We start from the raw sequence: 12,527 nt of genomic DNA, 5'->3' as shown, positions 1-12,527 counted from the left end.
AAGAGGAACTGATCAACCATACAAAGAAGAGGTTATTCCCCGCCCCCCCCCAATACCAAGATCATGAAGCCTTAGCTTAGAATTTTAAATTTTATGGCAAAAGAGGGGCTTTGCTCTTACATAAATTCTATTTTCAATTTCTCCAAAATTCCTTCATCTTTGAAAAAAAGAACATTTATGACTTAATTTCTTTTTTCTTTTGTTTAGGTTTTTGCAAGGCAAATGGGATTAAGTGGCTTGTCCAAAAGCCACACAGCTAGGTAATTATTCTTTGTCTGAGGCCGGATTTGAACCCAGGTACTCCTGACTCCAAGGCTGATGCTCTATCCACTGCACCACCTAGCCACCCTATCCCTATGACTTAATTTCTACATCTGTTTAACTAAAAAATTCATCCCAATTTCTACATCTGTTTAAGTAAAAAATTCATCCCAACAATAGGCCAAAAGAGCTTAGAAACTGTTTCAACCAATAAATATACAATCTTGTCAAATAAAAAGACATGGCAACCAAGGCCAAGACTAGTTCAAAATTTATTTATAAATCATTACTGAAGATAGTGAAAGATTAGAGTATCACCTCACAGAGCAGCAAAAAATAGAGGGACAGGGGATTTTCCACACTGTGTTAGGCTGTCAGATGAGTATACTCATAGATTAGACAGAGTGGTAGCTAGATTTTGCACTTGGATAATGAAATATGCCCACAATAAAGGAGCAGAGTAAAACTGCATTTAGGAAATTGTACAGAGGTTTCAACAATCCAAAGTGGCTCCCTGATATAAAAATCCACTTCATATCAATTTCTCTGAAAAATCAAACCTCAATTTCAAGTTATTAGCTATGTGGCCATATCATCTCCGTCTTCATTTCTTCATCTCCCAAATAGGGATAATACCTATTCTGTCTGTCTCACAGATTTATTAAGATTAAATATGTGAGGGGAAGCTAGGTGGTGTAGTGGTTAGAGCACCAGCCCTAGAGTTAGGAGAATCTGAGTTCAAATCTGACCTCAGACATTTAATAATTACCTAGCTGTGTGACCTTGGGCAAGTTAACAAGCCCATAGCCTTGCCAAAACAAAACAACAGAAAAAGATTAAATATAACAATACTTTTTAGGGTACAGATTACTATACAAGTTTAAGTTACTTGAATTATAATGAATAGTTTAGGTCCTATGTGAAAGAAACCTTTTAGTAATGGATTTTTAAGACACCTATGATTTCATGAATAATATAAACCAAATAAGCAAATTATCACAATCCTATACATAGTCTATAATAACTTGGGTCATGATTATAGATGTCAATAAATTTGGAGAACCTGCCTTACTATGCTAGTACTATGTATGTTTAGACTATTGATCTCAGAATCAAAGAATTGGTCGAGCCAATCTAATCCATTTTCAGATAGCTCTGTTAAAAAGTTCTACTTTCCAGTGAGCTGAGATCTGTTGTTCTATTATATACCCAGTGGTTCTTATTCTCCTCTTGATGGTCATCAAGAATTAAGAAGAACAACTATCTCTCTTCCAGATGTCAATCTTACAAATATTAAAAGCACAGTTAATAAAGTCAGGTTACAAGGCTATAGTTATGGCCAATAATATGTACAGGCTATCTTTCATATTGGTACTGCTTGCAACCAGTCCATAAAATCAGGAGGAAGCAGAGGTTCACTTCTGGTGTTTTGAGACTAGCCTTTACCACTTATGCAAAATCTTTTGATGCTGAATGAACAAAGGGACAGATGGAGCCTTGTTGTAACAAATAAACGTTAAGAGGTTCATGTATTCAAAGGTTGCCTTTCCCTGAGCGTCTGCTCTCTGTGCTACATGTGTTCTCTAGGGGGTTTATGGGTGCTGGGACATGCTGCTGTGTTGACTGATGTTTGAAGTCCATAGGGCATTAAAAAAATGTGGAAGTGATGAATGAACCTGTATCCTGGATGACCTACAGCTGGGATCCTACTGTCATCCCTAAGGTCTCTCTGAAGTCAGGGCTCCCTGTTACAAAGACCACTTGATAACTTTCATTTTTAATACTGCAGCCTGTGGCTCAGGTACATTATATCCTTGACTCTTAATAAGTCTTCACTTGAGAAGCCCTAGATTTTATTTCCCTCCCCATCTCACCCAATCTTGTATATGTGCAGTTTTTTTTTGAAGAGGCAACACAGTGTAGTGGAAAGAGCTCTGGAGTCAGAGTACTTCCCTCTGGGGAAGTCACTTAAGCCCCACTCTGAACCTCAATCTCTTTAAAATAAGGTTAAACTAGCTGACCTCTGAAGTCTCTTCTAGATCTATTATTCTGTTGGACTTTGTACTTATCCCTACTGAATTTAGTATTTTGTAATATTTGCTACATTGTTCTATACTGTTAAAAATATTTTGGATACTGATTCTCTTATATATTCATATTCTAACAGATTCCTGCTACCTCAATTTTAATAAACTTAACCAACTGATAGAAATGTTCAACAATAAGGGCCCTAGGAAGATCTTTGTGATACATCATTAAAATCTCACAATAGAATCAGAGTCAAAAATGCTTTGGGATAGCTCTTCTCCACTTAACCATTCTCACAGTCAGCATGCATTTTACCATCTAATCCGTAATACTATAGAAGTCTCAAAAACTTGACTGAAGTCTAGATACATAATTTCAGTAATATTCACCTGATCTATTACTCTTATTATATATAATAGATTCCATGTACATATATTTATATATGTCCACAGAATTGTCTGTATATGATCAGAGAAAAATCACAAGCAACATGGCTTCTTAATAACAGCTGATCTGTTTTCATGACATCTGTCCAACTCATTGGCATCTTCCAGGCTCTAAGTTTCTTAATTTCCAAGTCACAGTCATCTCTATTTGTTACTATACTAGCAATCTGAAGATATTTATTACAAACACTAACACAATTAGTCATTTGTTTTTGTCTTATCCCTCCCCTCCCCCATTATAAATAGCAAAATCGTTTTCATTCCTAAACCAACAAATCACTTGAAAGTTAGCTAGATAACTCCATCTGAACTCTCTCCTTAATCCCCAGAATATATATTTGGAAAAGGGAATGAAAGAAAATGTCTTCTCTTTTTGACAAGGAAAGCTAAAAAAGCCGAAGTCGTGTAGAAGAGTCATGTAGTACAAACTGGTACACACTTCCCAGTACAGATACTGAATCGAGTCAGTACTGGAGTCAGCAGAGAGTGATAAACTACTAGAAAGGTTTTTGAAAATGACTAATGTCCAAAGGCTAAACAGCCAGAAACAGCAAGCAGACAGCAGGACAAAGTGACAAGTGTTCTTTACTGTGTGCTAAACCAACTATAGTCTAAAGTGAGGAATACAGGCTAAGAAAAAGTTAGAAAGTCTAGGTCCCTAAAACAAATAAGTGAATCTACTTAGGCCAGGTTTAAACTACAGAGTGACTGGCAACAGCTCAAGTTTTGTTTTTTTTTTTTAGCAAGGTTTCCAGTTGTAACCACTTGTATTTCTTTAAATTTCATTCTTTTTTCCCCTTAAAATTGTTAAGCAAAGGTGGGCATTAGATATTATGAATGGTTTTATTTAATTAAATTTTATTTTAAATAACCTTTTGGCATAGAAAAAAAATCTTTTTAGGAGTTAAATATTTATTTAAACATTTTCAGTTATTTATGCTGGGGGGTGGGGTGGGGGAAGGATCTACACACCAAGACTGAAAGGTCCACTTTTCATCTCAAGACAGACAGGTGTGTCTGCTTAGGGGGAGGGGTCAAGTGGAAGATGAGAAAATAAAAATAAAAATTAGCTCCTTTAGGAGTTAAAAAGTCCTGATAGATTCAACTTTTTATAACCAGGAAAATGAAAATGATCATATGCCTATTTAATACATGTTAATATTATTATAGTTATTTAAGATTTGAGAGCTAGATTTGAGGGCAAGTGAGGGAACAGAGTCAGAAAAAGGTAGTAAAATCAGTGAAGGGCCCCAATGCTGTTTCCTTTTTTGCTTAAAGAGATTACCAAGGACTTCCTGTTTCAGAGAATTTTGGTGAGAGCAATGGGGCACACATAGGAACAAGGGGTCAGAAGGCAACAGCAACACAGAGGGGAGAGAAGGGTCACATAAATACAAACTCAAACAGGCATCCAAACTCAGTCACAAAGATACGAATACAGTGTCAGATAGACACAAGTTCATCCACAGAGTGACATAGACACATAGAAACATATTTGGTGGCCAAAAGACAGATCTGGTTCCTTGCTTTGTGTGGATGTGTGTGGGTGTACATACATACAATTGTAAATCAAAAAAATACAGCTCCAACAAAATCTGTAATAGTTCCCTTGCATCTCTTCAGATCCATACTATAGCCTTTTAAAACACAGTGCAATTAGGAATAATTTCTGATGCATGGATCTGATCAAATCATCTCCCTGTTCTAAAACGGTTTCTCAATACATATTATACAAGGTCTTGAGTGTGACATTCAAAGCCCTCTAAAATTTTGCTCTAGTATACTTTTCTAGACTAATTTCACCTACTCCCTACATATACTTTAAGCTCTATATAGTCATTAGAGTGGATGGGTGTTTAAGGGAGGACCTGCATTTCCAGAATAAATGTTTGCTGAGTCCTTTTCAGTGCTGCTCATTCGCTTTTGGTGTCCACCTTTACCCAACTCTCACCTACAGTTCCAAGATGAAAAGTGCTCACACCCTGATAAAACCATCTTGTCAGACAACCAAACATGGTTAAGGGGAACTAACAAGCCTCAAATCCCCCAGTGAGTTAGAGGGATGTCTATCCCACATGTGTGAACACTTCCCCCATTGGATTAGGCAGATGAGAACAATTTGTTCGAATGGTCAAGCAAGTGACTGAAGCAGATACTGTGGAGTGGAGTCATCCGTTGCATCCCAGGCCTCTGCCAGTTGTCAACTTGACTTTTGTCCTGCCACTGGACTTTGATGACCTGGGAAGAGTGACTGAGGCTGATGGTTTTGTGCAACTCTATGTCATATAAATCCAATTCACCCATGAGTCAAGATATCACCTAAGATGTCACTGGTCCACTTTGACAAAATAAAGAATGTACAATAATATAGTTAAGCAAACAAAAGTACAAAAAAAAAAAAAAAGGAAAGCCTCTATCTGGCAAATGGTTAGAATGAAAAACATAGAAGAATTTAAAGGAAACTAGGTAACCCAGTGGATAGAGTGTTAGACCTTGAATCAGGAAGAATTGAGTTCAAATATGACCCCAGATATAAGCTGTATGACCCTGGAAAAGCAAATCATTTAATCTGTCTGCCTTAGTCTTCTTTTCTATAAAATGGGGATAATAACATCTACCTCCCAGGGTTGTGAGGATAAAATGAGATATTAGTATTTATAAAGTGCTCTACAAACCTTAAAGTTCTCTATAAATTCTAGCTATTTTGATGGTATTGATGAAATCCAATGAGTATCAAACTAGGTACAAAGATTCATAGGTAACTAGATACAATAGGGACAAAAAAAATAAAAGGCACAAGCAATCAAAAGAAATAAAAATATACCACAGATGGTTTATATACCAAGAAAGTGATAATATACTATTTAAAAGTTTTTACAGTAATATATATATATATACATATATGTATGAATACACACATATATTTATCATACCAGCTAAAATAAAAGTGATAAAACACAGTGTCAAGAGTTCTATGGAGAAACAGGCATATAGTCCAAGTAGTACTTCAATTGCTTAATCTTTCTGAGGAATAATTTGGTAATATAGGCCTTTCATACACAACATGGATATATAGCAATTTATCCAAAAAGAGCTAGGATTTTGGTAGACTGCAATACAAGCCCAATGAGCCATAGGTGTGATGTAATGGACCAAAAAGCTAACATGACCTTGGGCTGCATTACTTCCAGGAAGAAGAGGATCTTTTGGAATCTACTCTGGTGGGATCATAACTGGAATAGTTAGGATTGATTACTCACTACAGTTTAAGGAGGCTACAAGTCAACTGGATAGCATATAGGAAAGGTAAATAAGAATGGTGAGCATCCCAAAGTTCATGACATACAATAATTATAGCTGATATTTTATATATAGAAACATAGTTATAGCTATATAGACATACACACTTGTCTGTCTATATCTGTGTGTACCTTTATTTGTTTATGGTTTGCTATATTTATCTCATTTGATCCTTGTTATATTTTACAGATAAAGAAACTAGCTCTAGATTTATAGGCCGACATACCATAAAGCCATTAAAAGTGGCAACCAGGGGTGGCTAGGTAGCACAGTGGATAGAGCACCGGCCCTGGAGTCAGGAATGCCTGGGTTCAAATTCGGCCTTAGACACTTAATAATCACCTTGCTGTGTGGCCTTGGGCAAGCCACTTAACCCCATTTGCCTTGCAAAAACCTTTAAAAAAAAGTGGCAACCATATGGATTCTGCCAATAATTGAAATATTTGTGTAAAATATTATATAAAAATACTTGAACTCAAGTAAGTACCAAATAACATAAGAGTGATTTAAAAACTTAACATAACCACTTGGTGAGAAGTAGAACATTTTTGTTTGCAAGCTTTTTATAACTTGTAACAGTAATTAAAATTTGAAAATTCTTCACAACAATTTTCAGTTTTTTATTTAAAGGATTGGAGATTTAGAATTGGAAGAAATCTTAAGAGTCATCCAATACTACACTCTTATTTTATATATTAAGAAAGCGTGTGCCAGAGAGGTTAATTGAGTTCTCAAGGCCTTAATAAGGGGCAGGCAGGTCTTCTCACTCCAAATCTGGTGCTATTTTCCTATAAAGAACAGATGATAATTATAGTGTTTGTTTAAGTTCATTGCCTTTTCACCTTAGAATTCCATCTTAGGCTTTATGATTTTATAATTTATAGGAGTTGGTGTAGTGGGAAAAAACTGCTAAATTTGGAGAGGTTGGGATCTTGCCCCTGTCACCCATGAGGTATGAGACATTGGGAAGGAAAGGGAATAAGCGTTTCTATTGTGCCTACTAAGTACTAGACAATTAAAAGATATACATTATCTCATTTGAACATCACACCAATGAAGCAAGGTACATTATTCCCCACTTAACTGTTGAGAAAATGGAAGCAAACAGAAATTATTCGACTTGCTCAGAGTCACACAGCTATTAAGTATGAGACCAAATTTGAATTCAGGCGTTTGTTAGTTTGATCACAATGACAACTCATAATTCCAGAAGACCAAAGATGGCACAATTCCAATCTCCTGACAGAGAGATGATGAACTCAATAGGTAGAATGAGAAATGAATTTTTGGACCAAGTCAATAAGGGGAATGTGCTTTACTTTTGTATGCATGTTTTGAGACTGTTTTGGTTTTCTTTTTCAGTCAGTGATAAGAGATGAGTGAGAGAGAAAATTCATATTAATTAAAAAGAAAATAAAATTTAAATGAAAAAAATATGCTTAAAACTGTTTTAGCAAGGTTGTCTTCTAAATATACCGCTTTAACAATACCTTCCCCCAAAATTAATTATTTTATTGTCCCACCTACTTATCCGTCCCTTATAAAGGTGAAGATAAGACTTTACACAAAGAACTAATATATATTTAATTATAGTCATCTATTATACAAAATATGAATTTAATTGTAAACCTAAGCCCTTGCTGATGTGCAATATCCCAAGGTTATCCAAAGTGGTAATGTTCTTCCCATACTTCAGGACTATTCTAATAGAATGTCATTTTGCTCAGTTGGACACTATCTGCCTTTATTCAATAAATTCAATTCATATTTAAATCAGTTCAATTCAAAATAAATTCAAGGATTTTTTTTTAAGTGTATGTTATGGGCATGTCAAATAGTGTTGTGAAATCAAAGAGGAAACCAATAAGCCTTACCTTCAAAGAGTTTTTCACTATGCTGGGGGATATAAGGAAATTCAAAGTATATAAGAGTAACAGAAAAGAATAGAAGGAAATGAGGCATCAGGAAAGGTTTCATATAGGAGGTAGCTCCTGCACTGTAATAACTGAGGCAAAAGCCACGTTTGTAATCTGAGCTATCCAGATAATTGTCATAATTTTTCTATTGTATTGACATTATAACCACTTTATATATCCATAGACTCTCCTCCAGAGGCTGAGGGCATACAGGATCAGAGTTAGAGTTGCAAGTGACACCAGAAGTCACCAAATCCAACTCTCTACTTTGTCAAATAAGAAAATTATGGCTTCTAAAGAGGTAAACTTGCCCAGCCAAGATCAATTGTTGTTTGATCATTTACAATCATGTCTGATTCTTTGGGACCTCATTTGGGACTTTCTTGGCAGAGATACTGGAATAGTGTACCATTTCCCTCTCCAGCTCATTTTACAGATGAGGAAATTGAGGCAAACAGGGTGAAAAGAGTCATCTAGGCCTGGCACTCAAACCACTGTCCCACCTAGCCACCTAGTTTCTCAGTAACGGCAGAGCTTGAACTCAAATTTAAGTCTGACTCCAGGTGCAGCATTCTATCTTACTGAAGCAGCTGAGGGTGATCTGATTTTTAGCACTAGCAACTTTATTCATCTAGGTCTGGTGAATAAGTTGGGTGATACTAGATTAATTACTATCTTTTAAACAAAAGGCGTGACAATAACTAATGGGACCGATTTTCCCCAGTGCCTCCTACCCTGGACCCAAAGGTACATTTCGTAAGTTTTTTTTTTTTTTTTTTTAGATTTTTGTAAGGCAAATGGGGTTAAGTGGCTTGCCCAAGGCCACACGGCTAGATAATTATTAAGTGTCTGAGGTTGCATTTGAACTCAGGTACTCCTGACTCCAGGGCCTGTGCTCTTTCCACTGCGCCGCCTAGCCACCTCTCAAAAGAATTCTTAAGAAAATGTTCTTAACATCTGTATCATGGTTACAGGGTATAGTTTTTCTAAGGACAGCTTCTTTTGAAGGAAAATACTCATCTGAACTTAAATTTTGGTGTTTCTTCTTTATTCATAGTTTTCCCGCTTATAAGTATTGCAAAATCATGGTTTTTTAAGATATGCAGATATAAAGGCTATACTCAAATAACTACAAGTAATTTTATATCTATTTATTTATCCAGGCCAGAAGCTAATGATTGATCCTGTGTTACCCAACCACTCCACTTTAAAGGAGTATTGGATAACAGTCAGCAAGCTTTTCATCTTGAAAAGAAAATGAGCAGGAGTTGGCAGGTAATTCTTGCCTCTCCCACATTAGCAAGTGAAGTAACCCTACTTTCACAACACTAATTAGCATAATTCCCATTTTGTACCTTCTGGCCAGTCCCTTTCCAAAAACCCTTTTCTCTTATTTTCAATCTCTAGTCTTCAGATGAGGAAGTAGAGGCAAAGAGATGTTAAGTGACTTTCCCATAGGGTCACGAAGCTAGCAAAAGTTGGGAGACAGGATTTGAACTAAAGTTTTCCTGACTCCAATTCATGTACTTTATTCACTGCAGCACCTACCTACTCACTCTCCTGCTGCTTACCAGGTGCTCAGTCCATAACTGCTTAAACCACAGTCCTGGAATAAGGGAATTCCAAGTCAACCCTGATATCTTTCGGAGAGCACTTATAACTTGGAATTCCTGCACATTTATTAAAACCATACTTGGGGGCAGCTAGGCGGCGCAGTGGATAGAGCACTGGTCCTGGAGTCAGGAATACCTGAGTTCAAATCTGGCCTCAGACATTTAATAATTACCTAGCCGTGTGGCTTTGGGCAAGCCACTTAACCCCATTGCCTTGCAAAAACCTAAAAAATACAACAAAATAAAAAAAAAATACTTGCTCTTGCACATAATCATAAATCTACATACACACATATATACATATTATATATATATATATGCACATATACACACACATAAATAAAAACTAATTCAATATCATTGGTTTCTTTGGTAATCCTGTGTATTTTATACATTTAAATTATTGTTCTGGAAAGTGATACAGGTTTCATTAGACTGTCAAAGGAAATCAGGAAACAAAAAGGTTAAAAACCTAACTTGGAAGGCAAAACAGAATTTAAAAAAGTTTATTCACTTAAAGCAAGTCATAAGTGACTTAATTGTGGAGGTGGTGTATAAAATGGTAATGAAATTTTTAACGATATATATGAAAAATTCTTAACTCGTTTCCCTTGTAATACTAAGCATTTTATGCTGTGCATTTAAATCATTATTCTGAGGGCTTCATATTATATATTAAATATATATTGTATATAAAATAAAATGTAAATGAAAAAATATACATAAATTGCTTTAGCAAGGCTGTCTCCTAAACATGTTAAAAATCATACTTCTTTAACAAAATGGTCCCAATAAGTTTAACACACACACACACCCCTACCCACAACCCTGCTTGTGAATCTAACGGAGACACATAGATAGGAGACATGCATGTACATTCACACATCCCTGAGTCAATAAAAGAATTAACCATGCTCTACTCTACATACAACAGGGCACCGTGCCCCCTGTAATCAATAAGAGGCAAGGCACTAAAATTAAGGGCTGAGAAGGGAGGGTATTTGGTGGGTTTTAGCTTGGTCTGGAAGGAAGCCTGGAACCGGGGAGGAGCAGCGTTCCCGGGCAAAGGCAGACCGGAGAGATGGAGGGTCTGGTTGGAGGAACAGCCAAATGCAGCGTACGGGGAGGAAGCTTTAAGGCTGTATTATTATTATTAGTTTTATTGTTATTATCATTATTATTATTAGCATCATCATCAGTCACCAGACTTTTAAGGGAATCCGTGACAAAAAAAAAAGTCTAATCGCGCGTGGGGAAGGATGAGCAAATGTAATTTTGAAAACAACAACAAAAAGCCCCAACTTTTCCAAGTGTCTGAGACCCTAGGGCAGGGCCTTTGCGTCAAGGTCACGCCGGTGGCCGGAAGACCATCCTGTCCCATTTTTCTCAACTTCGCCCCGCGGCCGTTTGTGCCCCAGCCCCCGACCCGGGCTTCTGCCCAGTCACCGCCGCCGAGAAGCGGCCCCGGCGCGGGGCGCGGGGAGCGCGGCCCGGCCAGCCCGGCCCGGGGGAGTCCTTTGGCCGCGGGGGCGGCCGGCGGGGAAGCCCCGTCCTGGGGGGCCTGTGGGCCCGGCTCTGCCCCGGCCCCGCCGCTCCGCCCGGGGCACCTCGAGGCGCCGACATCGCCCTTTTAAGAACCGCGGCGGTGCGGCGGGGGCGGGGGCGGCGGCGGCGGCGGCGCCCGGGCCCAGGCCGCTCCGGCCGCGGGGCCTGCGGGAGGAGCCCGGGCGCGGGGCGGGGCGGGGCGGAGGGGCCTCCGCGGAGGGAGACGGGAAGCCGACAACATGGCGACGTCGCGCTATGGCGCACCTCGGGCCGAGGGGGCCCGGCCGCCGCCCGCGCGCAGGGGTCGCGCCCCGGGGAGGGGGCGGGGGCCCGCCGCGGGCAGCCCGGCCTCCCCGCCCCCGCCCCGCCCGGGCCCGCGGAGGAGAGGAGGGGAGGGGGAGGGGAGGCGGGGGGGGGAAAGTTTTATTTTTAGCCTGGAAAAATGGCGGGAAGCGAGCCCCCTTTTTAAAAACTTGGCCCGAGAGGCGGCCCCGGCGCCTCCCCTCCCCCCGGCCGCGCCCTCCGCCGCCCGCCCCTCCCTCGCACTCGTGCCGCCTCCGCGGCCGCGGGGGGCTCCCGGGGCGCCGGGCTCCCGCGGCCCGGAGAGGCCGCAACATGGCTCCCGGCGTCACACGGCCCCCGGCCCCGCGCGGCCCGGCGGCGGGAGGGGAAAAGTTTGTTCCCCGGCCTCCCTGCCGCCCGCGGCCCCGGCGGCGCGGCCCCGTCCCCCAGCCCCGGGCGCGGCTCCGCTTACATCCGACGGGGTCCGGTTCCTCAGCTCCAGGTGGATCCTCCTCTTCATGTCCTCGCTTCTCGGCCCCCCCTCTTCCAACTAACTTTCCGGGGGCGGAGGGGGAAGGAGGGGCTCGGGGCTCGGGAGAGGCCGCGTCCGAAGGCGAGTCCTTGGCGGCCGAGGGAGGCCCCGCCGGCGGCTCTTCCCCCAGGAACGCGCGAGCGGAGCCGCGGAGCCCGAGTTACTCACGGGAGCGAAGCGAAACCATGGAGGGAAAAGGGGCTGGAGAGCGGCTGTGCGGCCTCGCTACCGCCGCCCCCGGCCGAGCGCGGCAGCGCGCGTAAACAGGCGGCGCGGCGGCACAGGGGCGGGCGCGCCGGGCACACGGCCGGGCACACGGGGACGGGCCGCCGAGGCGCGGCGGCGGGGCGGCGGGAGCGTTAGCGGCCGGCGCGGCCCCGCTGCCCCTCCCGCTGCCCGGCCGCGTGTGGCTCGGGGGGGGGGTGCTCCGGCCTCCGGGAGGGGGCGGGGCAGCGCCTTCCGGCCATCGCCGCCCCCTGTGCGGGCATCGCGGAGGGGGCACCCGGCCACGTGTCCGTGGGAAGTGGGCCCGGAGAGGGCAGCCTCCGGTGCGAAGGCAGCCGGACCTGGCGTTGCACGAGCTGGCGTGGGTTGTTTCCCAACG

General features: G+C 41.8%; 1 protein-coding gene across 1 annotated transcript in view; it reads right to left on the bottom strand.

The window, feature by feature from the left end:
• Window positions 1–12,239, bottom strand: part of ANP32B (acidic nuclear phosphoprotein 32 family member B) — a 33,510-nt gene extending 21,271 nt beyond the window's left edge. Inside the window, exon 1 of the mRNA XM_074207224.1 lies at window positions 11,864–12,239. Within this exon, the coding sequence (XP_074063325.1) occupies window positions 11,864–11,911 (48 nt within the window). The 5' untranslated portion in view covers window positions 11,912–12,239. The remainder of the gene's footprint in view (window positions 1–11,863) is intronic.
• Window positions 12,240–12,527: the final 288 nt, after the last annotated feature.

The sequence above is a fragment of the Macrotis lagotis genome, chromosome X, assembly GCF_037893015.1.
Source record: "Macrotis lagotis isolate mMagLag1 chromosome X, bilby.v1.9.chrom.fasta, whole genome shotgun sequence".
NCBI lineage: Eukaryota > Metazoa > Chordata > Mammalia > Peramelemorphia > Peramelidae > Macrotis > Macrotis lagotis.
Note: the sequence above shows the minus strand (reverse complement) of the source record. Positions and strands in the feature narration are given on the sequence as shown.